Source organism: Neodiprion pinetum, chromosome 6 (genome assembly GCF_021155775.2).
Source record: "Neodiprion pinetum isolate iyNeoPine1 chromosome 6, iyNeoPine1.2, whole genome shotgun sequence".
NCBI classification, from domain to species: Eukaryota; Metazoa; Arthropoda; class Insecta; order Hymenoptera; family Diprionidae; genus Neodiprion; species Neodiprion pinetum.
Window position 1 is genome coordinate 6,710,689 of NC_060237.1, and position 23,094 is coordinate 6,733,782.

Below are 23,094 nucleotides of genomic sequence, written 5' to 3' on the forward strand. Positions count from 1 at the left end.
TAATCTTCAATAGCGGAATGAGTTTCTGGAAAAGACTCCTGATTGACCGGTGGCTACATCAGTGCAAGACGATTGGGCTTGAAGGGGCCAGCTACGTGTGGGTTGAAGTTAAAGAAATAAACTTAACAATGAAGACAATACATACTACATAGCATTACACGAATGTAAGTTCGGTTGCGAAATAACTAATGGTATGTTGGTGCCAGAGGTGCCAGACCACTGCACTCTGAAGTGGTAGATATGGTAATTGCACGTCGATAAGCTGCGGTACAGAGAGAGTACCGCAGTAATTATCGGCTGGTACGAAACTTCCGAAAATAAGAATCTTCAGTCAACTTACAATGTATCCAAATCTCCCATTTCTTATGTACATATTTCTAATGAGTACTTCTAAATTACAGATAATGATTTCAATTGAAATAATTGATGTGAGAATATCACATTGCGTTAACTGAAGATCATAATCTTCAGTCAATGCATATTGCAATGATGATTAATTTGTGAACATTTGAAATAATAACGCAGTACTATGATACGAAATAAATATACATTAGTCAGTAGAACAGTGAGTCTAACACATCGGATGCGAGATAAGGAAGCAGATTAATGTAGCCTATCTCGAAACGGCATTTTTCTTTAAAAATAACAGAGCCAAATACGATGACAGCTTAAATATATATGCGGTAGGTCAAGATTCAGAGAAAACCCACTCTTCAATATAGCGGCCAAACAAATTCCATTTATCGCAAAGACAGTAAACAGTGTGGATAATTACTTTCAAAAAATTTAATGTTAAGACATGGGTGCATGTAAATCAGTGTTGAGGATCCATTAAAATGAAGGTCGCGGCGTGTTGCGGAATTATAAAAAGACGACACCGAGAATACGTCTCGGAGTCGTATTCCAATTTATTTCAAACTCCGACCAAAGAACGTAACAAATAAAACAACGATCTACCTACAGTGTGGTAATACTCTACTGTTTATTCACTTTATCTGATAATCTAAAGCGAGACCAGGATATTTTGTGACTTTATCCTCGGTTGGAAAAGTGGCCAACGTCTTTTGGTCACGCATCAAACGACAACGAATGGGCTTTCGAGAATTTTGGTCTAACAATTTGATTGGCTACTGAATGACTTTAAGGAATAACTCAGTCAACGGCAAAAGGTTCACCCATGAAAGAGGCGGCGAATTATCTTTACTTGGGCGCATCACAATTTCCGAAACGTGTACTAGTATTAAATGCATTTTTAATATTCTTGTATATTTTTTGTTAACGTCGATGGCTCTAAAGTAGCTTTGGGCTGAGCTATATTTCTTCATACAGTAAATTCATTCAATGTCAAGGACATGTGTCAAGGATAAAACGAGGCACCGCACAAACGAAGAGCGCTTCTTATAACCCTGGTGAAAATTTGACAATTTTAATCATTTGGGTGCGTGACGGAAGTGAGACGCACAAGGAAGTGTAGTTTAGATTCGGTGTTACTTCGTGTATCGGCAAAACTTACACTTCAAATTTGTTTGCTAAATGAGTGAATTTCATGCTATGGAATACGCAAAATGTTGCTTTAGTTAACGCCATTGAAAACCTAACCGAACATTATCAAAAGGTAACCCCAACAAAGATTCACTAAAATTTTCCTCCTCCCGCTCGTGCTGTACAGAAACATCAAAACACGTACCCGTTTCGCTTTCGTTTACTACAAGTTTCGTATAGAGTGAATTGTTGTATAATCACGCTAAACATTGAGTTGTCAATTATGTAAACATTTCTTGTCATCATGCGGGAACAAAATTTTCTCGCCTTTCTAGATTTGCAAGTAATTTTAACTTGTTTATTGTACCTTGCTTTGTCGGCTACGGGATTTCACCTTTACTGACGAAAATAACAATTTTGTGATATCGAGGCGACACCTTATCTCTATGCAAATATTACAAAACACGACTCATTGGAACGTATGTCTTTATGATAAAATTATTCTCAAGTACTATATATTGTCCGATAGTTATTCACTCTTTGGCTTGTAGGGATAGAACTTAGCTGCTATATATAATATACTACACGCACACTGACGGTTCAAACCTATAATTAAACTAGTGTCAGTTGTTCTTACCTAAATTTGAAATTGAATTTATTTTCCTAGCGAATGTTGTAACTCTATAAATAGCCAAAAATTACCTAATTTTAGGCATAATGCTGAGCAGCAGAATGAAGCACATCCTGCACTGCATCCTTTTGGCATTGGTCGTGGTTGTGTTCTGTCTTGTGTCGGGTGGACTACGGTGGAATTCTGATAACCAAGTAAAATTGGACCCATGGAACGACTATGGACTCGTGGGGGCATTCGTTCTATATTTTCTTCGTATACTGACGTTCCTTTCTTTTCCTCAAGTGCTTTTCAACTTTGTTGGATTAACAATGTACAATGCATTCCCTGATAAAGTTGTTCTTAAAGGCTCACCCTTGCTAGCGCCTTTTATTTGTATAAGAGTAGTTACAAGAGGAGACTACCCTCATTTAGTGAAAACGAACGTAAATCGAAACATGAACAAGTGTACAGAAGCTGGGCTTGAAAATTTTCAAATAGAAGTTGTTAGCGACAAGCCAATTGGTCTTGCACCGCATCGGAGAGTTAGAGAGCTTGTCATTCCAGCCAATTATCGAACTTCAACCGGTGCACTTTTTAAAGCTCGGGCATTGCAATATTGCCTTGAAAATTCCGTCAATGAATTGGCAGATCATGACTGGATCGTACATTTGGATGAAGAAACTTTGCTCACAGAAAACTCAGTTCGCGGTATACTTAATTTTGTACTTGACGGAAAGCATCAGTTTGGTCAAGGACTAATTACATATGCTAATGAAGATGTGGTCAACTGGATTACTACCCTTGCCGATAGCTTTAGAGTCGCTGATGATATGGGGAAGCTTAGACTTCAATTCTCCATGTTTCATAAACCACTGTTTAGTATGAAAGGCTCCTACGTTGTTACTCAGGTGAGAGATATTTTATTATTTATCGATTACGATAGATTCAAGAGACCTTTTACTTGTGAATATTTGAACAATTTTTACATTCTCATAAAAATCATGGTACTCAAATTTAAGATTTCATTGTAACATTCTATGAGAGTTTGAAATTCAATTGAGCTTGTGAAAAATAAAATCCTTCAAGAAGCAATACTATACTCTGACGTTGATAAGTCTCAGTTTAAACAGTGATTGAACAAAAAAAAATTATATGAAAATATGCTGGTCAAGATTTTATTTAAAAAAATATGCAGTTTTTATCATATCCATTTCGAAAGAAGAGTACATACCTCATAAATATGTTCTTGAAAAGTGAGCTTTGAACTTAGAATTTGTGTATCCGTACTTTCCTGGGTACTAGATATATTTGCCTTTTGATTTACTTCAATATCCATGAAGCAATGTTATAATAGAACAGGTAGCATGTTTACTCAATGTACACTTTGAGGTGTTCCCCCTGTTTGACATAGATAACTACATTGACTGATGGAAAGTAATATTTTCCTATCATATCTCTGACTTGTATTAGTGACTAAATACCGATAAGCTGATATCAATTCAGATCGTCGAATTATATATCAGATTGCTGTATGCTTGAATGATCGGCGTTCTTTGTCAGAGTCTCTACTGATTCTTAATCTACAACAGTTAATGTTTGCTGAAACAGATACAAGTCTGTCTAATTAGTCTCAATACTTGTGAAAATTTGTATGATTTTTGATACATGTTTTATTGCAGGTGGGTGCAGAAAAGCAAGTTTCATTTGACAATGGTTTAGATGGGTCGGTAGCTGAGGACTGTTTTTTTGCAATGAAGGCGTTCAGTCAAGGGTACACGTTTAATTTTGTGGAGGGTGAAATGTGGGAAAAATCACCATTTTCCTTACTGGACTTTTTGCAGCAGAGAAAAAGATGGCTGCAGGGTATACTGTTGGTCGTTCACTCGAAAGTAATTCCCATTAAAAAGAAGATACTGTTAGCAATATCTTGTTATTCATGGGTGACATTGCCTCTTTCTACTTCAAACGTAATATTAGCTGGTTTGTGTCCAATTACTTGTCCTCCAGTAATTGACTTTCTTTGTGGTTTTATCGGTGCAGTGAATATCTACATGTACGTATTTGGTGTCATCAAATCATTTTCTTTGTACCGTTTCGGTATATTACGATTTATGCTATGCATATGTGGAGCCTTGTCAACAATACCTTTCAACATTTTAATTGAAAATGTAGCAGTCATTTGGGGTTTATTTGGTAAAAAACACAAGTTTTACGTTGTAAACAAGGAGTATAAGCCACCAATAACGGTCTAATTAGTAATAATTAGATAGTATTCAATTATTTTCTAGTTTATAACTAATATTAACAATTGAATCTCATTATGTAATAGTACACCATCATAATAATTTGTTCATTCATTGCTGAGCATACATCATTTTTACATATAGATTTATTGGCTTGCTGTTGCATGGCTTAACTCCATGTAACAAGCAGCTATTGCTGCCAGTTTAGTTTCTTTGCTTGGAAAGTTGAAAGCTTCTGACAATGAAATATTGCAAGTACTTATAACTTTTTGATCACCCATTTTTTTTTTCAAGAACTTGTGATTTACATTTGATTATAATGGTAGCCAATAAAATTCAAAATTGTTCAAAGTATTTTAGATAAACATTGAAAGCATTAAGTGTAATCAGATATAAATCAGAGTCTGTGTTAGATGAGATTCTTCGGAAGCAATTAAGATATGATATGATTGAAAACAATATATGAATCGAACTCTATCACGATTAGTTTGTAAATGTTTAGAATTTGAATTTCAGTCATCAATGTTACCTGAAAGTTGTAGTTTTTTATAAGTCCCTGGCTTAGGCATTAATCTCTCACAATCAACTGTCAAATATTTATTCCTTACTGGGAAAAAATTGAAACTAATAAGAATAACGTAAGAACATAGTTATTCGTTACGGTAATTCTGTAAAATACGCGAGTTAGTATCTGACAATCAGCTAATGCCTGGTGAAAACAATTTTCATTCCGTCAAAAAATATCGACATCTGATTATTATTGTAATACATGTTATTATCCTACTATTGATATGTAGATATTACACCTGATTCGTAATAGTAGAATAATTAATTTGCTAAACTATCGATCTGATCTTGGCAATATCTATTTCTAGGATAATAGTGACGAGTAGACTCAATTAGAATTATTTTAAAGACCTAATGCTGCACAATACGATATATCATGGTGTCTAGTCAAATGGTGTACAGTAAGAAAAGAAATTATAAGCTTTGCGAAGTACATTAATATGCCAGAAAATGATTTGTATGATTATGCGGAGAATATGAATGCTACTTTTGTATAATATCTACACAAATCTGTACATATGGAAGTTTGAACTTAAGTCCATCTGTATGTTTGCAACAATTCTAACATGTGGTAAGGTATTGAAACGAACGTCTCTTATCCTTCACTACCAATGATTTATGCATACTGGGTTAAAATATTAATAGTTCGCAAAAAGCATGTAAATGAACACATCATTCTGTTGCATTGTCTCTAGCTTAATCTGATGCATTTACATTGTCATCACTCACATGTTAGTATCTATTGTTTCCTCACATCTCAACTCATATCTATGAAAGTTGTAATGTTAATGCAAGAAACTTTGCATCCCCAATGTCATTTGTACCATTGCCAATAACACAAACGCTACCTACGTCGCGCTTAGTATTATATTTTTAAATGTTGCTTAGGTGAAAAATGACATGTTCTACAGTTCTGTTAAATTACTTTCTACTTCTGTCGTCGTGAAAATTGGTTTGAATATAAAATATACTGTGTTGGATTTGAGGTGTGGTCCATTAAGTAAGTTAAAAAGAGAACGTGCTTCAGAAAATTCTAAATACCACTCGATAAAATTATCAGTTAATTTTCAGTTTTTATCTCATTTCGAATAAGTTAAGATTCGTTTGCATTAGAATTTCTCTGGTACCGCAATTGGTGCTTAGACATGACCGTACATTACAGGTACATATGTATAATATAGCCTGAAGCTGTGAATACGCAATCTGTAATTTTTTTTTTTTTTGACATGTGAAAATGTCTAGTATTGTATTTGCTCGAAAATAATAATAGGTATAGAATTGGTATTATTTAGAACGTCATAATTTTGTATTTATATGTAGTGTGAAAATTGACGGCCCATGGAGAAAGTATTTTTGTCTTTTGCTCCGTGGCATAATTCTCACAATCAGATACTTATACATTATGAACAGTATTTTCTAACCCTGATGAAACTATATTAGTTATAACGTTGTAAATATCAGCAATAATTTTATTTGTAATTTGTCAACAAACAGGTTAATTTGAATTTTACATTTTTAAATACCGGCTTCGTAAGTTTTTGTTTGTGATATAATTTTCGTATTATTTTCGATTAATGTGTACTACCGTAATCATCTAATTTATTTGTTGTAACAGAATTCTTAAGTTCACATTTTTCAATTTTAGCTTGGTTGTGACCACGAAATACCTAATATACATCTTGACAAGTTGCCCATTATTGAAAGTTTTTCAAGTTCATGCTCAAGAAAAGATGAGATACCTGCATTATGAATTTTTCAAAGCTTTATTGCGGTACCTACTTGCTGACTTAATATGATAATATTTTAAATAGTGGCTTTGCATATTTTCACGTGTACGTTGTATTCATTCTGAGCACAAGTCAACAATGAAACTTGCGATTAATTGTTAATTGAAAAAATTGAGTTATCACAGTCATAGGTCACAATACTACAGTACTGATAGGAAATTATTCGAATTTATCGTTCAGAATAATTAAACGATAAATAAATTCACATGTATAGAATTATGTATTCTATTAACGCGTATGGTGTACTACTAATTTATCTGTAAGTGAAATTTTTCGTAGGATCTCGATTCCACCAAAACCCTAGTACGACGATATTACATGTTCCAAAATCGATGTACCTAATATATTAAATGATACAAGAATAATTTGTGTTATTTTTATTCCCGCCTACTTTACTTTATTGAACATTTTGGAATTACGATCATGTTTATTATGACTACTTCTGAATTATTTGAAATGTAATACAAACTGGATGAGTGTACTATAAAAACCATGTATTAAGCCATGAGTTGTAAGTCCAATCTCCAGGTATATATTATATATGTTACATCTACATAATCAAATGATATATTTGCTTTTTTATTTGTTTGATCAATTAGACTGTGCTTTTGCATATCTTACAATTAATTTAAAATGCACTATAACGTGTTAATTATAATATATTTAAACATAATATATTATTTATGGTTTGCAAAAATTAGAAATACTAAGATTTCTAGTGAAACAAATTCAATGAAATAATATTTGCCACATGCTGCTACTGGGTATTTGCATGACATATTTTTATGTGTATTAAATTTTTTCATTTCTCAGTTAAACAGAAATTATATATCAGATTGGACAATACAACCGCATTAGTACTATTAAGGTAAATCACCGAAATTTAATTGCTTGACTTCATTATTTTGTGTTTCGCCGCCTTAGCCTTATATGCGGTATGTAGTAAAGTAGAGTATATTGAACCAACGGTTAAATTGGACTGTTCTATAGGAAGTACATTTCTTGCTGTATACTTTCCTGTAGAACGATCCAACTTAACTGGTGGTTTAATAATATCCTACTTTATTATATATAACGATTAAAAATACGTCATCAGGCAAAAACGAAATTATTCGTAGTTCTTACAATCGGGTGATTATTTAATGTTCAGCAATAAGTTAGCAAAAATTGATCACCAGAATATGTTCTTATGATATTACGCGATATGGAAAGTAAATAAAATAATTCTGATACAACCGAATATTTCGAGTACGTTACGAATGCGTTTTACATCATTTGGATGGTTCTACATCAACTGTGTAGATACTGTTGAACATGTGAATAGCATGTTCGATTAGTATCCTTGTTTGGTTTTTGTGTTAAAAACTTTCCCATCTTCTTAGAATAAAACTTATCAATCATTGATTGACTCAAAAATACACAAGTAAAGTGAAGAAACATTTTGTCAGTACAGATAACTTATGGGGTTGATATAGAGGTGAGATAGACGTTATCTTTATCTTCATCAGACAGTTGCATTTTCTCAACCAATTTGTCTGGCTGCAGAGGATCGTCCTCGTCCCCATCATGGTCTTCATTCTTGCATCCATCTTCATCTTGATCATGATCTCCATCATTATCTTTGTTCTTCGGTGATATGCGAGCCATATTTCCTTGGTGCTCATCCACATTTATGAAAACCTTGACAAGACGTGCAGCATCAATGTCCTGTCAGCAGATATTTTATTATCAGAATTTTTTCAGTTTAATGCAAAATTGTGTTTGGACGTGTTTATGGTAGTAATGAATCAGCTTACCCGAATATTAGTTGGCAGACATCGGGCTAACATTAAATCTTGTTTCAAGTTCTTTCTAAGACGTGCTTCTTTAGGACTGTAATAATAGCCAGGATATTTTCGTTTATGATCTTCGTCTGCTTTCTTTGCTGATGCAAAGTAAGCGTTTTTGGCATGAAAATCCAATCCTTTCCACATCACACCTAGTCTTACTGATATTTCTTTGTTGCTTTCATCTGAGGAAAATTTTTTTTTCACAATTACCCATACAAGACCTTGCTTATGATAGCAAGATACTGTGCTCTGGTTCTAATAAGCGAACTTTTGATAGTGGTTCTAACTTAAAAATAAATGAAGAAACATTTTTGCTTACTAGGGTACTTGAATGCCATCTTTCGTCTCCATTCATTAGCAAAAATCATAAAAGCGTTAGGTGGGCGAGGAATTTTGTCAGGTACTCGAGCCTTATCTCTTATTATAACAGCCTTCTGACCTGCTGGTTTCCCTTTGCCTTTTATCCTCAATGTTTTCACCTGAAACTTTGACGAATTATACAGCACTCCAAGTAAGATCAGTTAGTGGATTCGAGTTGTGTATAATAACAGTCTATCTTACCTCACTAGAGGATGGAGAATGAGATTCATCCTCATCAGAAACATCCTTTATATCGGGCGGTTCAACTTTGATCTGAAAAAAGTATACTAACATCAAATTCAAACACAGAGTAAAGCAGTCGTTACGTTTTCCTGTACAATTTAGAAATTTTCATCTACGAACCTACCATTGGTACCACTGGATCAGTTTCAGTTCTTACTGATTGGGGATTCAAACAAACTGCTCCATTACTAGTGAATACTGTTTCCTTAGCCAGTTCATTCTGCAAATTAGAATTCAATCAACAAGGGACAAATAAATGATTTATAACTCATGATATTAAGGGCTAGGAACCAAAAGAGCATAAAATACAATTATTCAGCATTCGATGAGTTTACTGTCGTGAAGGCGTATGCAATAAAAATCTAGAAAAGCAGATGTAATCTGCAAATCGGAAAAACAGTGGGTTGCGTCTTTTTGGTCTTTAGCCCTCGATATTTACATATAAATTTTAAAACTGCAAACATACAATAGTATGTGACATCTTGCGCCGTTTACGAACACGAGGTGGCTCAGTTGGTGGAAGTTTATTTTTTTCTGTACTCTTCGTAGCTTTACGTGAGTTATCCAGTACTTGAGGTGCAACTTTTTTCCTGGTATTATTCTCTTGTGGTGGCACTGAATTTTTCTTCACATTCTGTGATTGTATTTCACCTTTCTCATATTTATTTCGAACATTGCTAAGACCTTTGATTTGAAGTGTTTCAGCCGCAGCAAGTAAGTCATCTAATTCGGTTTCTTGTACACGGATTTCACCATGATACATAAATTTAATGATCATTTGAAGATCTTCACACTTGATACCATTCAAAATTACCACAGGATGTTTTGCAGTATGGTGTTTGAAGAGTTCCTGAAAAGATATCGAATTTTATAATAATTATTGAATATTTCCTGTTCCGGCAATAAATGAGCCCCAACTCTGTGCTTCACATAGAAATTACCTGAAAATATGGACTGCACGCAGACAATATCATTCTATGTGCTTTTACGAATCGCCCTTGACAAGATAGAGTTACATCAACCAATTGTTCTGACGATAAATGTTCCATGAATACCTGAAAGAAAATCATATTACCAATTATTCAAGTTCAAAGTATTTACAAACATGCTATCATTGTATATCATATTAAAGATTGTGTAAGTAATATTTTCTTGAAGCAATTATAGTGAAGCTTGAGTGATATTACTATAATTTGTATGTATTCAATTGTTTACCTGCAAAATATTGTTCGTATGGTTATTCCATCGTAGGTTGAATTGTTGATTACCCTCCATCTTTTCACCTGAAAAAACATTTATTTATGAATTTTTTTTACACATTGATATTTATGGCCTCAATATTTCGAAACTTTTCATTCTTGTCTCGTGTGATAGAACCGAAATATTTCGATATTTACACTAGAATACTATATAAAATCAAAAGAAAGAAATTGGTTCTACTTCATGTTACTGATTCTGAACATTTGTAATGAATAATAAAGATAAACAAGATGTAAGATTGAATTAAGAGAAATTGCTATAAGCTGGCGCCATTATTTATAGAACAATGACGACAATAATTAAAGATTTTATGCCACTATGCCAGAAAACTGGTACAGCGTACTTACGGAAAGTTATCACTCGAAAGAAAATTATATGCACCGGCAGAATCAATTCATTTAATGTTCAAAGTCCAAGTGTCAAAATTGTTTCCTAAATTATCTTGAATTGGTTCAGATTCGCAAAAGATCGCTGGTTACCTTTTGTAACAATCGCCGATAGCTGCGCCCTCTGATCTTGACAGCTGTTCATCACCAACAGCGCCCCTTGCGGCTCTTTGCCAACCATGTTTGCGGCTCTTCGAAACACAACAATAACATAACCTGACTCGGTATTTTCTTTAAATTTTTATCCGAATGTTATTGATTTGCACCATCTTCTTGAGTAAACGATTACAACATTTCATTTGGAAGTGAACATTTCATTAGGAAGGCCACAAAAAATTGGAAGGCCATGATTCTGGTTGTTGACAAAACGCAAATCCGACAGTTTGGCATTTACTGACAGGTGCGAGCGAAAAGGAGTAGCAGACGAGCAGAAACCTATGGGCGCGACAACGAGTAGAGATAGAACTAACAAGTGAGGCGGTTGTAATTAATGCAGCATTAATGAAAGATTTCATCTTCAGTCAAACTTACAGTAAAACGAAATAAGTGCGAATTTTCTTGATTCGATCAATGCAAAGATCAATGTATTCAGCCGAATTTTTTGGGCATTGTAATTACGAAGTTTAAATGCACAATTTATTTTGAACAGCACTCATTATGAGCGAGTTCAAGCTACATCATTTGGTTGGAGAACTTTTAGAGATACTTGGGTATGTAATATAAATTTGAAATTCTCAAAAAATGAATTACATCTGCTTCTATGAAGTTTAATCAATGCAATAATCCTCAGGTCCTCGTCAGCCCCTGAGAAATATGTAGAAGAACTTCAGAAGCGATGCAGCCGATCATCAGATCTTGCAATAAGCAATGTTGCAACTCAGAGCTGCGTTCGCAAGCTTGCTAAAAATGCACCGGATCCAGATCTCTTTTTACAAAAATACGAAGAATTGAAATCTAAAAAGTAAGACAATCATTCTCCCAATTTTCCAGTAGAAAACTTCAATTACGCTATTGTATGAACAGATATGAGATCAAGATTACCTGTATCTAAATTTGAACGGTCACTTTTATTTGATGCTCTAGCGTCGACCTATTGGGTCCCTTTATGCAGCTACTTGATTTAATATCAGCAGATAAAAACTTAAAGGATCACTTGGGAAAGAATGCATTGTCCACTAATTTAAGTAATACCAAAAGTTCAACGATAACTCGAGAGGATGTTCCACAGGTTTGTTGGATCATTTTTCGTGTTTTGAATATTTTGTATTCAGTTTGAAATTGTTGATAGTTGCATAAAAGTTTTAATGAAATAATCCTACATTACAGATTTGTAAAAATGTTATTAAAGCTGCCGTCGAGGGTGAAAGGAAATTGAACAAACAAATCAGCATGACCGACAAGCGGAATGACCCTCCTCTTGTCTCACAAAACTGGGTCGTAGATCGGCCTCGTTTTTCTTGGGATTTTCCTTCAGATTTATCTGTTACTTTCTGTCAGAGTAATTTGATCAAAGTTGACCATCTCCATATAGAATCTTGTAGTTTATTACTTTTGAACAATTATTTATTGCAGAAGTTGTACCAGCTGCATCACAGGAAACAATACTACTCTGGGATATATTGTGTTGTTTAAAAGGGATGGATGGTTCGTACATCACTTCTGAGCCCCTTGCAAATCCTTATGATGTTCGATCTTTTGTAATCTCACAAGACGTAGGTAAGGATCATTAAATAGTGCAATAACTCTTGAATTTTTCTATGTTCAACATCTCAGTAAACATTTTCATATTATCGTTTTTCAGGTACCTCATATAAGCAGTTAGCACAACAAATATTACCATTGGCTTCACATTACTCAATGACTGTTAGATTTATAGAGGAAAAAGTTCTGCCTGAAGACGGTCAAGTTAATCACGCTTTGCGAGGAGCATTGAATTGTCTGCTAAAAGATTATTTGGTATGCAAATAATAAACATTTCTATTAAGCAATTATACGAACATCGTTTTTAGGATTTATCAATAAGTTCATCATGTTCAAATAACTTCAGCTCTTCATTGTACAATTGGAAGCCGAACATATTCGTGGCAAACTCAACTTACAGAAGTTATGGTTTTACATCCAGCCGACCATGGCTACCATGGCAATTCTTGCACATATCACGTCGACCATATGCAAGGTAGTTTTTAAGCTATTAACTATGAGTATTATTGAGTCACCATCTTATTTGTGCATTTCAAAACACAACGCTTTCCTTTTGCAGGCGAGTGCCAAAGGTGGCAAAGTCTTGAGCTTGCTACACGAACACATGAATGATATCAGTGGAGAAGCTAAGTCAAAGGAATTATGTTTGTTCCTTATTCGTGCAGCTAGCGTTCCCTACATGCAAACGCTAGAAAAATGGGTCTACAAGGGTGTTATAAGTGATCCGTATCAAGAAGTAGGTTTTTTCTACTCTGCAATATGCGTTAATGTTGTAGCTTTTAGTTTCTGCTTCTCGTGTAATCCACATACCACTGAAAATACAAGAATATTATGTAATTGCAATGAATATGATTTCAAAATTTACTTCGAATAGTTTCTAGTTGAGGATAATGAACTCATACAGCGTGAAGAACTGCCAATGGATTATTCTGCCGATTACTGGGAAAAGAGATACACTGTGAGGCACGAAAGAATTCCAGTATTCCTCAGCGAACATGCCCAAACAATTTTGAGAACTGGAAAATATTTAAATGTTATCAGGCAATGTGGTGAGTTTGTTATCAATTTCCTTTATAACTTTCAAAGTTGATTTTAGAAATCCAAACTTTTAAATAAATCTAAATTCATTTTACAGGTAAGACAGTTCAATGGGGAAAGCAAGAACCACTTGAATATCAACACCGTGGACAAAAGTATATTGCTGCTATTGACAGGGCTTATTCTGAAGCTGCGCGGACGCTATTGGAAGTCCTTATTCACGAAAACGACCTGATGGGACGGCTTCGAAGCGTTAAGAATTATTTTCTGTTGGCTCAAGGGGATTTCGTGGTACGTTTACAACTCAAAACATGGTAGAAATTCGGTACCTACAAATAAAATTTTTAAGTAAAATCGATTATTAGAAACGTGTTATAGTTATTTTTATCGTTTTTTACGTAATTCATTATTTTTATTAAAAATTAGTTCTGACATCAATTTTCTAGGTTCAATTTATGAATCTGTGTGAAGGGGAATTGGCAAAAAATATGTACGACATTGTGATTCATCGGCTAGCTTCTCTCCTAGAATTGGCTTTGCGCATGTCGACTGCAGATTGTGATCCATACAAAGATGATTTGAAGCCAGAACTCTTACCCCACGATTTACAATTTCAAATGTTCCGAATCCTTTCCATACAAACACAAGGGGAGAAAGGTATAGATGAAAATAATTGTTAAGTATTCAAATACTAATCGATTCTGTTGTTTATAGATTTTTGTTCTCAAGTTGATACGGCATTAACTGGATTAGAAGCCTTTGTATTCAACTATGACGTCAAGTGGCCAGTTTCTCTAATTATAAACAGAAAAGCAATAGCCTGCTATCAGATGATATTTAGACATTTATTTTACTGCAAACATATTGAAAGGCTATTATGTAGGTGAGTATTTTTCTTACTGTACAAGGTACTATGTAAGGTAACAAAGAAACTAAAATGACAGAAAAATGCGACGATTCATTAATCTGCAGGAAACAGTTTAATTCAAGTGATTTTCCTCTAGCAATTAATTCTGTATTAAAATATTGATCATAAATAGTGTTATTTAATTTTTCAGAGTGTGGATTAGCAATAAAATAGCAAAAACGTTTACGTGTGAAGCTGCAATGGCATATCGTCAAGCATTTTCCCTGAGACAACGTATGCTTGACTGTATACAACACTTGGAATATTATATGATGGTTGAAGTTATAGAGCCGAACTGGCTCACATTTCTCAACAAAATGAGCAAGGTATATAATTTCTTGAAATCAAATGAATGACATAGTTTTAACTATTTTTAATCCTATGGCACAGGTCAGCAACGTGGATGATGTTTTGAGCGTGCATCAGGATCTACTGGATAACTGTCTCAAGGAGTGCATGTTAACGGATCCAGTTTTATTGGCATGCATCACGAGTCTCTGTGCTGTATGCGTTGAATTCTGCAATTTCATGCAGGTAAAAATTTTCATTATTCTTTTACAATTTTTAATTTAATAACAATATTGCGTGTGCGATTGATTTGAAATAATACTTATACAGTTATTGCACAAACCAATACTAAACCACTGTTAGTTAGAAATAATAAAAATCGTATACGGAAGTTAAGTTAAGCATGAATAAGTCCTAGCAGATTTATTCGTATGACTTTGGTCGAGATAAGTGCACAACGGTTTTCTTAAAAATTGTAACATGGCTCTACTGTTACAAAATTTAATAAAATTTTTTTAAACGATGATGCAACCGAAAAATGAACCTTTTGGTTTATCAAAACGGAAATTTTATGAGAAATTTCGTGAAAAAAAACTGAAAAAGCTGCATGAATAAACACATGAATATTTGTCATTGTGTTAATCTGACATCATCTTACTAATGTCAAGCAAATGAGCCGGTACTATGTTGACGCTGAACTGACTTCAATGATTGGATCCTGTCAAGATGACGTCGGTGACTGTGATTCTGAGGTACACGGTTAAAAATATAAGTTTGCTACAGCTCTGCATCATGTAGTTCTAGAAAGCGTGATACTTGCTGCCGATAGATGATTCATTACATCGACTGCATCTCTGCGTTATTTTCATAATTTTTGTATTAATTTAGGCGATTAGCAAGAAACAAAGGTAATCATTAGGTATTTGTTGAAGATATTGTCGTTCTTTTGGAAGAAGTACTGATATTATGTATTGCATGTTACGACCATGAAAACGAATATCCATTTATGCTTTTTTTTCCCAAACAACGTTTCATGTAAAAAATATTTTCTCAATGTAAATCGCGAATCGATATCTACGGCATCAACAAGAGAAAAGAGAAAAAACTGAATTGCCCATTAAAAAATACATACATGTTGAAGTGAAATACAACATGATGCCGAATTAAGAAGTATTTCCGTTATAAGATTTTTGTGCTTTTGATTTGATTTCATGGTAGCAACGTTATTTGCATTTTGTAAATTTAAGATGTAATATTGGAAACATTTACGGAACATGATCAGGAATGCTCCTTCTTTATCTTCATTGTGATTGCAAATTATGTTCCTGCCTGGAAGGTTTTGTCAGACATGATTCTTCAGTAGCACCGTATTATAATACTAGTTGTGATATTTTTTGTTTCTAGTCCTTTTACTTTTAGCGTTTTCAGCTTTCAACAAAATTGAAACAAGACTCTGCTGCAAGAGAACAAGATAAAAAGAAGTTCAGGAAATGAATAGTGATAGCTATAACTAGTACTAGCTTCAAACTTTCCATAATCCATTCGCTTTCATGTTTAAATTAACAGATGACAACATCAATCTAATTCTACTCTGTTTAACAATTGTCCAGCTTTCTCATTGAACATTAGTAGTCAGCTGATAAAACGCAAAAGCCAGTCTTGATATAGACTGTATTAAAATTATTTTTTGTAACGTTGACTAAGATTGTGTTTAACCAGAATGAACAAGACATTGGTTGCGGGACCATCGATGAAATATACAATGTTCAATTAACTTTTGTTTCAATGAAATATCTGTCAATTATATTGCGGTGAATGCCTACGTTCAAACGAAATATTTTATCTTATAGAATGATGCTGAATCAACTCTCGGAGCAGAAGAGGGCAGTTTTGAAGAGCGAATAACGAAACTGGACACTAGATTTATGGAGGTTCTTGTTCGTCTTCTTGATAGAATCCGTGACTTGGGCCGTGAAATTGATAATGAAAAGTTACTGAACGTTTTGTGCCGGTAAGTTTATAAATAGATAGATATTTTTTTTTACTTTTCATAAAAGACATTCTGATCTGATTGTAAAATGACACTTTTTCCGGTATATAGATTGGATTTCAACATGTTTTATACGGAAATGCTGTCAAGGCAGGGTATGGAAAAAACTACACGGCAACAAGACATTTCTGGTTGATAAGTGACCACTTCCAGATTGTATAATATACGATCGCACTATACTGTACCTACCATTGACTAAAAAAATGAATATATTTATAGATCTTTGCTAAAAATGACACAGGATCTGAAAGATAAATGCCATACTTTATTGATATAGATCAAATTAATTCATTAGTTATGAATTGAAAATTGTTGTAGATTAACAACACTAGCACAAAGCTAAATATTCCATTTACATAGTAAGCAATTAGAAAATATACCTAAATAAATAATATTACCTTGTCTTATCAATAATGGAACACGTTGTTTTTCACTGAGAATATAATGTAACAAGCCATCATAAGAATTCGTTTTCACTTATTCTACATTTTTTCTTTTAAGCACATTATCTCCATACTTGCTTTCTTTTGTAAAATAAGTGTAAAAATACTATATTCACAAGATTTGATCAGCGAACCAAGAGTACCAATTTCGAAAGATTTTAGCAGTATTGAAAATGAGAAGTTAATCAGTTTTTCTCAATTTGATAAAAAAAAGCAATGAGTACAGAAATAATATTTCTCGCTGAATTCTACATGAAAAGTATTTTCGTTTAACTCAACATATTGTTTAATCTGTTTCATTGGTATTGCAACTATTCTCTTTCACAGCTAGATTGATACTTTGCAACATCGCTTCAAGTCTTTCAAACTTCTGATTGAATGCATTTATAATTTTTTCATAATCTGAGATACGTCCTCTTGACAAAATAATCTCTTTTGCCTGTTCAATTATATGACGGTCAAGTGTGAGTTTTGAACATGTATTTCTGTACACTGTCTTACCATGAGGTATAACGGTGTTACCCCGTAGTGGCTTAACTCTGATTTTAGCTTCTGGTAGAAAGTCAGGGAAAAATAAAATCTTTTTCGACATAAAACGAAGAGGATTTATTCTCATTCGTTGAACAAATTCCCCGTAGTGACAACACCATCGATTTTTTAATACAGGTGAACCAACGACAATACCTTCTGCATAGGAGACAAGTTTAACTCTGGAAATTAATCCCACAAGTTCAGCTTTGCCCAATATTTCGGCTGTATCACTAACGGCCAAGCCGTTCAACAGATTAAACAGTACTATCGCTATTAGGAAAACAAAAAGTACAAACACAAGGCGACTTAGTACAGGATGAGCTATAAATGGTATGTCGCTGGCGTCAAATTCTCCAGTCAACATGATAATGGTTTTGAAAAGAGAATGTCCCGGATCAAGGAAGTCGCTTTGATCTTTGAATAGCGTATAAAAAGCGAATGCAAACGCAAGAATAAGGAAAGCGTATAAAAATAGGAAATGCATAAAGTTAAGTGTAACTGTTTTGAACATTTCAATCGCAGTCGACATTCGAGGATGCTGTCCAATAAGGATGACTAGTTCCCAGGCAGAGAGTAAAATCGCTATTGCCCCGGTGCAAGGTTCGGGTCCGCCGAGCAGAGCTACTCCCAAACAAACTAACAAAAGTTCCAACCAATTTTCAGAACTGAAGAAATAGTTCCAAGGAGAAGAAACCAGCTGAAGCAATTCTCGGAAAATCAGAATCATTAAGGCAATCGCAGTAAAGGTCCACAGAGTACCATTTTGTTGCCACTTTGCTAACGAAATATCTGATTCAGTATCGTTGCCATTATATGATGTAGATTCCGTTTCATTTTCCGGATCACCACTGCTGAACGTCATGGATAATATGTACGCATTAAATATCAGGTAAAAAATTACATAGAATATAAAATTGGCGTATAAAATTGGGCTGATGCGTTGCCACTTGAGATAAAGGAACGACGAAAGTATCGGATGCTTTAGAAGATGTCGATGAGAGTTGCTATTAGCTATGTATAAAAATGGCTGCATTTCCATACAGATTCTTTTGTAATTGACGTGACCTTTTTCAAGCAAATGTTCGCTGTCCTGATTCCTGATAAAACCGTGCGGAGCTAGGCACTGATAATTAAATTCAATTTCGTAATCCTCGTAATCATCAGTGTGTTCCTTGGTCGTTTGTAAACAATCATCCAAATACCGAGACATACTTTCAGGGGAGATATTTGCTATTGGAGGAATTCCCAAATCGTTTTGATGACCAATGTAACTCCCAGATTTCAATAGCTCGCTTATTATCTCCGAAGATTCTGCACGGGCTGCATAATGCAACGCAGTGTTTCCTTTCTCTGAAATGAACAAAAAAAAAATGAATCCACTTATATTAGAAAACTAATTGGCAACGAATAATTTATAAAATTGATAAAAAAACGTTCGATGTACGATTCAAAAATTTTACCATCTACGTCTCGAACGTTTACTGGCTTCGCCAAAATAAGTCTGAGACAGGCCATTCGATCTGAACCGCGAACAGCGTGAGATCCGAGTTCTTGACAGCCCTTAATCAGAAGATTTCCACTTCGTTCCGCACCAGCATCGAACAGTTCCTTGAGAACTTTGTAGTGGCCTCTGACGACGGCGTTTTCCGCCGCTTCAGCTAAGATTCCTCTGTCACCAACGATCTCGTTCTTAGCCAGACTCTTCACAACCCCTGGTAAATTTTGCCGAACTGCTATTTTTAAAAGATCTATCATTTCTTCGTGTGTCAATTCAACGTTTTCCGCATGCTGTAAATAGCTCTCTTCGTCGTTACAATCCAAGAAGTATTTCAGATCAGTGACATCCATTTTTCTATCGATAACAGGCGGGAGTGAGATATGAGGTAACTCTTGTTCCAGAATCTGGCGCGTTGTTCTTCGCCTAAAGTCTTTGAAGCTATCTATATCTGGGGGGCACTTCGATTTAGAAAATATAAGATCGATCACGGCTTCTTGGCGTGATGCCGCCGCCAAATGAGTCGGTGTCAATCCCTTGCTGTTTGCAATATTGGGACTAGCATTGTACTCCAGTAAAACCTCGACACATTCTACGTTTCTCTTGTTAACTGCAATATGCAGAGCGGTTTGCCGAGCTACTTCTAAATTTGGTTTTATAGCAGGATTGCTGAGTAGTATCTTAAGGACACCAGCATGTCCCGCTTCTGCGGCAAAATGAAGCGGTGATCGCTGATGAACAACGTTCTCTTTATTCGGATTTGCACCCAGGTTCAAAATCAGTTCAACAAAGTCATCCAGACCATTAGAACACGCAATATCCAACAGTGTCTTGTCCAGAGGATACGGATAAACGTGATCCATATCAATACTGGGAGGATTCTTCTTCAAGCTCTTCGTTGCTAAGCTTTTAAAAGCTGCATAGTGCCTGTTCTTCAGGTATTCCAGCAATAATTTATGAGGACCTGGACCCTGGCTCTGAAAGACCTGCAGCTCCATGACTTGGTCTGCTGTGTCCATGTTGACTCTGTAAAAATTCATCGGACGTGAGCAGGAATTTGATTACACAAAAAAGTGGTGGTGGTTTACAGCGAAATAAGAAATTAAACATTTTATCATCGTTCGATACTGAAATGATAATATAAGACGTTTCGCGGCAGAAAATCATCACGTCTGCTTATTTTCCTAATTAAAACTATTATACTTGTGCTAGATAAGCGAAGAATACTTTACAAAAATTATCGTTTTTCAATTAGAATCGATTATTGCAAGCTTACGATGCCGATCAGGCGAAGGTGCAACGCATATCGCGAACAAAAGTGGGGGCAAAAAACAATGACTCGTTCATGCATACAAAAAAGGGAACCAACAGCCGTACGTACTAATTGGTCAATTGCTGCAATTTATTTCAGTCTACCGTTAGTTGTTGACGTCATAATCAACTCATACTATATATGTACTAGGATCCCGACGTCGTTTAAACGATAGAAATTCAGGAGCCTACTGTTTGACGAAATATCACAACAAGGAAAGCCTCGAAACCACGTTTTTTTATTTTTATTTTATTTTTTTTAATACTGCAGCATCCTTAATGTCATCAGTATTGGACATGTAAATATGCGGGAACCTCGTGGGTGTCGAGACATTATGGAGTAATGACGTCATACTTAAACGTCACTTGCGCGAATATTTTACCGCTGATAGAAATTTAGACGTAATTTTTCGTAAAGTTGTCGTTACAACTCGTAACAACTCGGGAAGACTTAGTCCAGTCTATCATGTTATACTGTAAAGTTTTATCGTTAATGGTTGCCAACGAGATAAATGAAGTTAATGTGACTATGAACGAAATGCACTTCCTGCGACAGTGATACGAACAATGGTACGTAAAATGAATTTCAATTATCCATAGTCATTGCGAGAGAAAATTAACGCTTATTCAAAAGGCAGCAGGTCGGCTGATACACCGAAACGCCAGGTCAACGTTGGATTGACTTTTCTTTTTGATCCCACTGGCGATTAACAGACTCATAGTTTATTCATTCGACCAAAAAGAGTATACGGTGTTGGACTTGGAAACATGTCAACGATGAATTAATGCGAAACTTACCGGTGTGTGACGGAGCAAAACGCGCGTTTACAAAATGACACGGTTGCGGTGAAGCTTGCAGGTGGTGAGCATCGTAGCACTTGATTAAACTGGAGAAATAATACGTGACATTGCTGCAGCGGTTGTTAATCCCTCGACGAGACCGGAGACTGAGCTACTCGTGTAACATCGCTTCGTTTCACAGTCGCTGAGAATGCGAAGGAAGGGGCACCAGTACCTACAAAACGAACTGCTGCAGCAGCAGTAGCAACTGCTGGATAGTGTCGGAGAGACGACTTGGATTCACGGATGGTGAATATGTATACGTATAGGTGGATATTTAAACGCCAATGCGTTAACCGTCAATAAAATGCAATTTATTTATTCCCCCTGTCATTCCCGTAAATATTTACTCTCTATTTCATATTTATAGCGGGCTGAAATTTGCTCGAGGCCGACATGTCGCCGCTGTGACATCGCAGGTTTACCATTCGATCGAATGGAACAAAGATCTTTGAGTTAGACCGTCGTTTAACACATTCGTGGAAAATACATTCAACTTCCTAATGATACTAACCAGAAGTTGGTTCTGTTTAGTCTGAGCTTTTGTATCTGAAAATCTATACGCGTGCAATTTGCACGACGTGTAGCAAAAATTCGCAGCATTATGATCTCGTCAACGTTAAATATTCACAATCGATGTTAAAATTTGCGGTGAAAAAATCAACGTGTGAACAAATAATTTATTGTCAAAACAGTAGCTCAACTTTGTTTCGTGCGAACCGGCCACAGTCTGCAAATTCTCGCTTCGCTACTGGGTATGGTGTGGAGTTTCATACAGGTATAGAGTGTGATACCTTCGGCAACTTGAAACTCGTCTTTCTATCTTATCTTTTCATTATTGTTCTTTACTTTGCGACTATGGCAATACAGACCGAATTGTTTTACACAATGGGCGGATTTAGCTTAGACGTATTTATACTGAACCATAAAAAGAAGTTAGAGGATATTTCTGGGCAGGCTTATCGGGAATCTTTAACATTTCCCGAAGTTTTTCTTATAAGGGCACCACCCAAACCTCTCTCTCACGGATTTTGATCGGTCTTTGGTATATTGAATGTTAGAGATATGTATATCTAATGCTAAAGGGGGGCCCCCGAAAATTTTCTCCGAACCTACAGCTTATTGAACAAAATGCCGTTAGTTTACTACTCGGGAAGGATCCGCCTTCATTATACCTGAGACCCGTCAAAATCCGCGAGAGAAAGGTTTGGCTCTTCCCTTGTCAACCGAAATAAAACCTCTATTCTTTACTATTTTGTCGCGAAATTTTCAAAAATTTTTCGATAATCCAAGTCAGCCAATTTCTTTCCTTTCAAGTCACATTTGATATCTCCATAGTTTGTGATCACCCTGTAGACATACTCTAGTTGGATGTGAATCGAATTCGATTCAATGGCATTACGCCCACAGATTTTACCATTTTTGTGCAAGCCTGCTTACGAATCTGACGCGACTAAAGTGTATATATAGGTATAATTTATTCTACCGGTGTAGGCATGGCAAGCTTCTGGTCGAGTGACTCAAGTCAAATATCCTTCGACTTTTATTTACGTCGTTTTTACATCCGAAAGCAGATGTTTTTTTTTGGTTTTAATAATACGCTAGATAGATCAAAATAACTTTGAATTTCGTATTAGTTAGTGCTAGGAGTGTATATCTTTTCATTGCTCTCGTGTTAGACAAATTAATAATACAATTTTTCAAAACTTGGGGAAAAAAT

The 23,094-nt window shown here is 35.2% G+C and overlaps 4 protein-coding genes across 13 annotated transcripts; 2 read left to right on the plus strand and 2 right to left on the minus strand.

Annotated features, from left to right (window-relative positions):
* The first annotated feature begins 896 nt into the window (after nucleotides 1-896).
* On the plus strand, nucleotides 897-7,057 carry egh (beta-1,4-mannosyltransferase egh). Of its 4 annotated transcripts, none has more exons than XM_046632240.2 (3): nucleotides 897-967; nucleotides 2,195-3,003; nucleotides 3,775-7,057. In XM_046632240.2, exons 2-3 carry the CDS (start codon nucleotides 2,200-2,202, stop codon nucleotides 4,345-4,347), a joined length of 1,377 nt encoding a protein of 458 aa, XP_046488196.1. In that variant the 5' UTR covers nucleotides 897-967; nucleotides 2,195-2,199; the 3' UTR covers nucleotides 4,348-7,057. The 4 variants fall into 4 exon arrangements, with proteins under 4 accessions (XP_046488196.1, XP_046488193.1, XP_046488192.1 ...); XM_046632237.2 differs by lacking the exon at nucleotides 897-967 and adding an exon at nucleotides 990-1,409; XM_046632236.2 differs by lacking the exon at nucleotides 897-967 and adding an exon at nucleotides 991-1,615.
* On the minus strand, nucleotides 6,037-11,165 carry LOC124221862 (uncharacterized). 5 transcript variants are annotated; one of them, XM_046632230.2, is made up of 9 exons: nucleotides 10,864-11,165; nucleotides 10,340-10,407; nucleotides 10,066-10,179; nucleotides 9,591-9,974; nucleotides 9,245-9,344; nucleotides 9,083-9,168; nucleotides 8,841-9,006; nucleotides 8,489-8,703; nucleotides 6,037-8,399 (listed from the first exon to the last, which is right to left on the minus strand). In XM_046632230.2, exons 1-9 carry the CDS (start codon nucleotides 10,949-10,951, stop codon nucleotides 8,151-8,153), a joined length of 1,470 nt encoding a protein of 489 aa, XP_046488186.1. In that variant the 5' UTR covers nucleotides 10,952-11,165; the 3' UTR covers nucleotides 6,037-8,150. The 5 variants fall into 5 exon arrangements, with proteins under 5 accessions (XP_046488186.1, XP_046488189.1, XP_046488187.1 ...); XM_046632233.2 differs by having other exon boundaries at nucleotides 9,083-9,154; nucleotides 9,249-9,344; nucleotides 10,864-11,164; XM_046632231.2 differs by having other exon boundaries at nucleotides 8,841-9,000; nucleotides 10,864-11,164.
* On the plus strand, nucleotides 10,958-17,759 carry LOC124221860 (gamma-tubulin complex component 2). Of its 3 annotated transcripts, XM_046632228.2 has the most exons (18): nucleotides 10,958-11,242; nucleotides 11,420-11,480; nucleotides 11,561-11,731; nucleotides 11,854-11,998; nucleotides 12,097-12,268; nucleotides 12,343-12,486; nucleotides 12,572-12,726; nucleotides 12,818-12,946; nucleotides 13,031-13,207; nucleotides 13,346-13,520; nucleotides 13,607-13,800; nucleotides 13,956-14,166; nucleotides 14,224-14,392; nucleotides 14,568-14,742; nucleotides 14,807-14,950; nucleotides 15,373-15,456; nucleotides 16,555-16,715; nucleotides 16,806-17,759. In XM_046632228.2, exons 2-18 carry the CDS (start codon nucleotides 11,428-11,430, stop codon nucleotides 16,888-16,890), a joined length of 2,544 nt encoding a protein of 847 aa, XP_046488184.1. In that variant the 5' UTR covers nucleotides 10,958-11,242; nucleotides 11,420-11,427; the 3' UTR covers nucleotides 16,891-17,759. The 3 variants fall into 3 exon arrangements, with proteins under 3 accessions (XP_046488184.1, XP_046488183.1, XP_046488185.1); XM_046632227.2 differs by having other exon boundaries at nucleotides 10,958-11,480; XM_046632229.2 differs by lacking the exon at nucleotides 15,373-15,456 and having other exon boundaries at nucleotides 10,958-11,480.
* Nucleotides 17,000-21,549, minus strand: pain (transient receptor potential cation channel family member painless). Its single transcript, XM_046632226.2, has 3 exons — nucleotides 21,333-21,549; nucleotides 19,189-20,249; nucleotides 17,000-19,078 (listed from the first exon to the last, which is right to left on the minus strand). The coding sequence occupies exons 2-3, from the start codon at nucleotides 20,240-20,242 to the stop codon at nucleotides 17,484-17,486; spliced, it is 2,649 nt and encodes an 882-aa protein (XP_046488182.1). The 5' UTR covers nucleotides 20,243-20,249; nucleotides 21,333-21,549; the 3' UTR covers nucleotides 17,000-17,483.
* Nucleotides 21,550-23,094: the final 1,545 nt, after the last annotated feature.

Excerpts from the sequence above, each read along its gene's own strand:
- egh (XM_046632240.2), top strand. The coding sequence starts at position 2,200 with ATGCTGAGCAGCAGAATGAAGCACATCCTGCACTGCATCCTTTTGGCA. Across the intron at positions 3,004-3,774 it reads GCTCCTACGTTGTTACTCAG|GTGGGTGCAGAAAAGCAAGT; the intron begins GTGAGAGATATT and ends GTTTTATTGCAG.
- LOC124221862 (XM_046632230.2), bottom strand. The coding sequence starts at position 10,951 with ATGGTTGGCAAAGAGCCGCAAGGGGCGCTGTTGGTGATGAACAGCTGT. Across the intron at positions 9,007-9,082 it reads ATTCTCCATCCTCTAGTGAG|TTTCAGGTGAAAACATTGAG; the intron begins GTAAGATAGACT and ends AATTCGTCAAAG. Across the intron at positions 8,400-8,488 it reads GTCTGCCAACTAATATTCGG|GACATTGATGCTGCACGTCT; the intron begins GTAAGCTGATTC and ends ATCTGCTGACAG.
- LOC124221860 (XM_046632227.2), top strand. The coding sequence starts at position 11,428 with ATGAGCGAGTTCAAGCTACATCATTTGGTTGGAGAACTTTTAGAGATA. Across the intron at positions 11,999-12,096 it reads CTCGAGAGGATGTTCCACAG|ATTTGTAAAAATGTTATTAA; the intron begins GTTTGTTGGATC and ends CCTACATTACAG. Across the intron at positions 15,457-16,554 it reads TCGGTGACTGTGATTCTGAG|AATGATGCTGAATCAACTCT; the intron begins GTACACGGTTAA and ends TTTATCTTATAG.
- pain (XM_046632226.2), bottom strand. The coding sequence starts at position 20,242 with ATGGACACAGCAGACCAAGTCATGGAGCTGCAGGTCTTTCAGAGCCAG. Across the intron at positions 19,079-19,188 it reads AAACGTTCGAGACGTAGATG|AGAAAGGAAACACTGCGTTG; the intron begins GTAAAATTTTTG and ends TGTTCATTTCAG.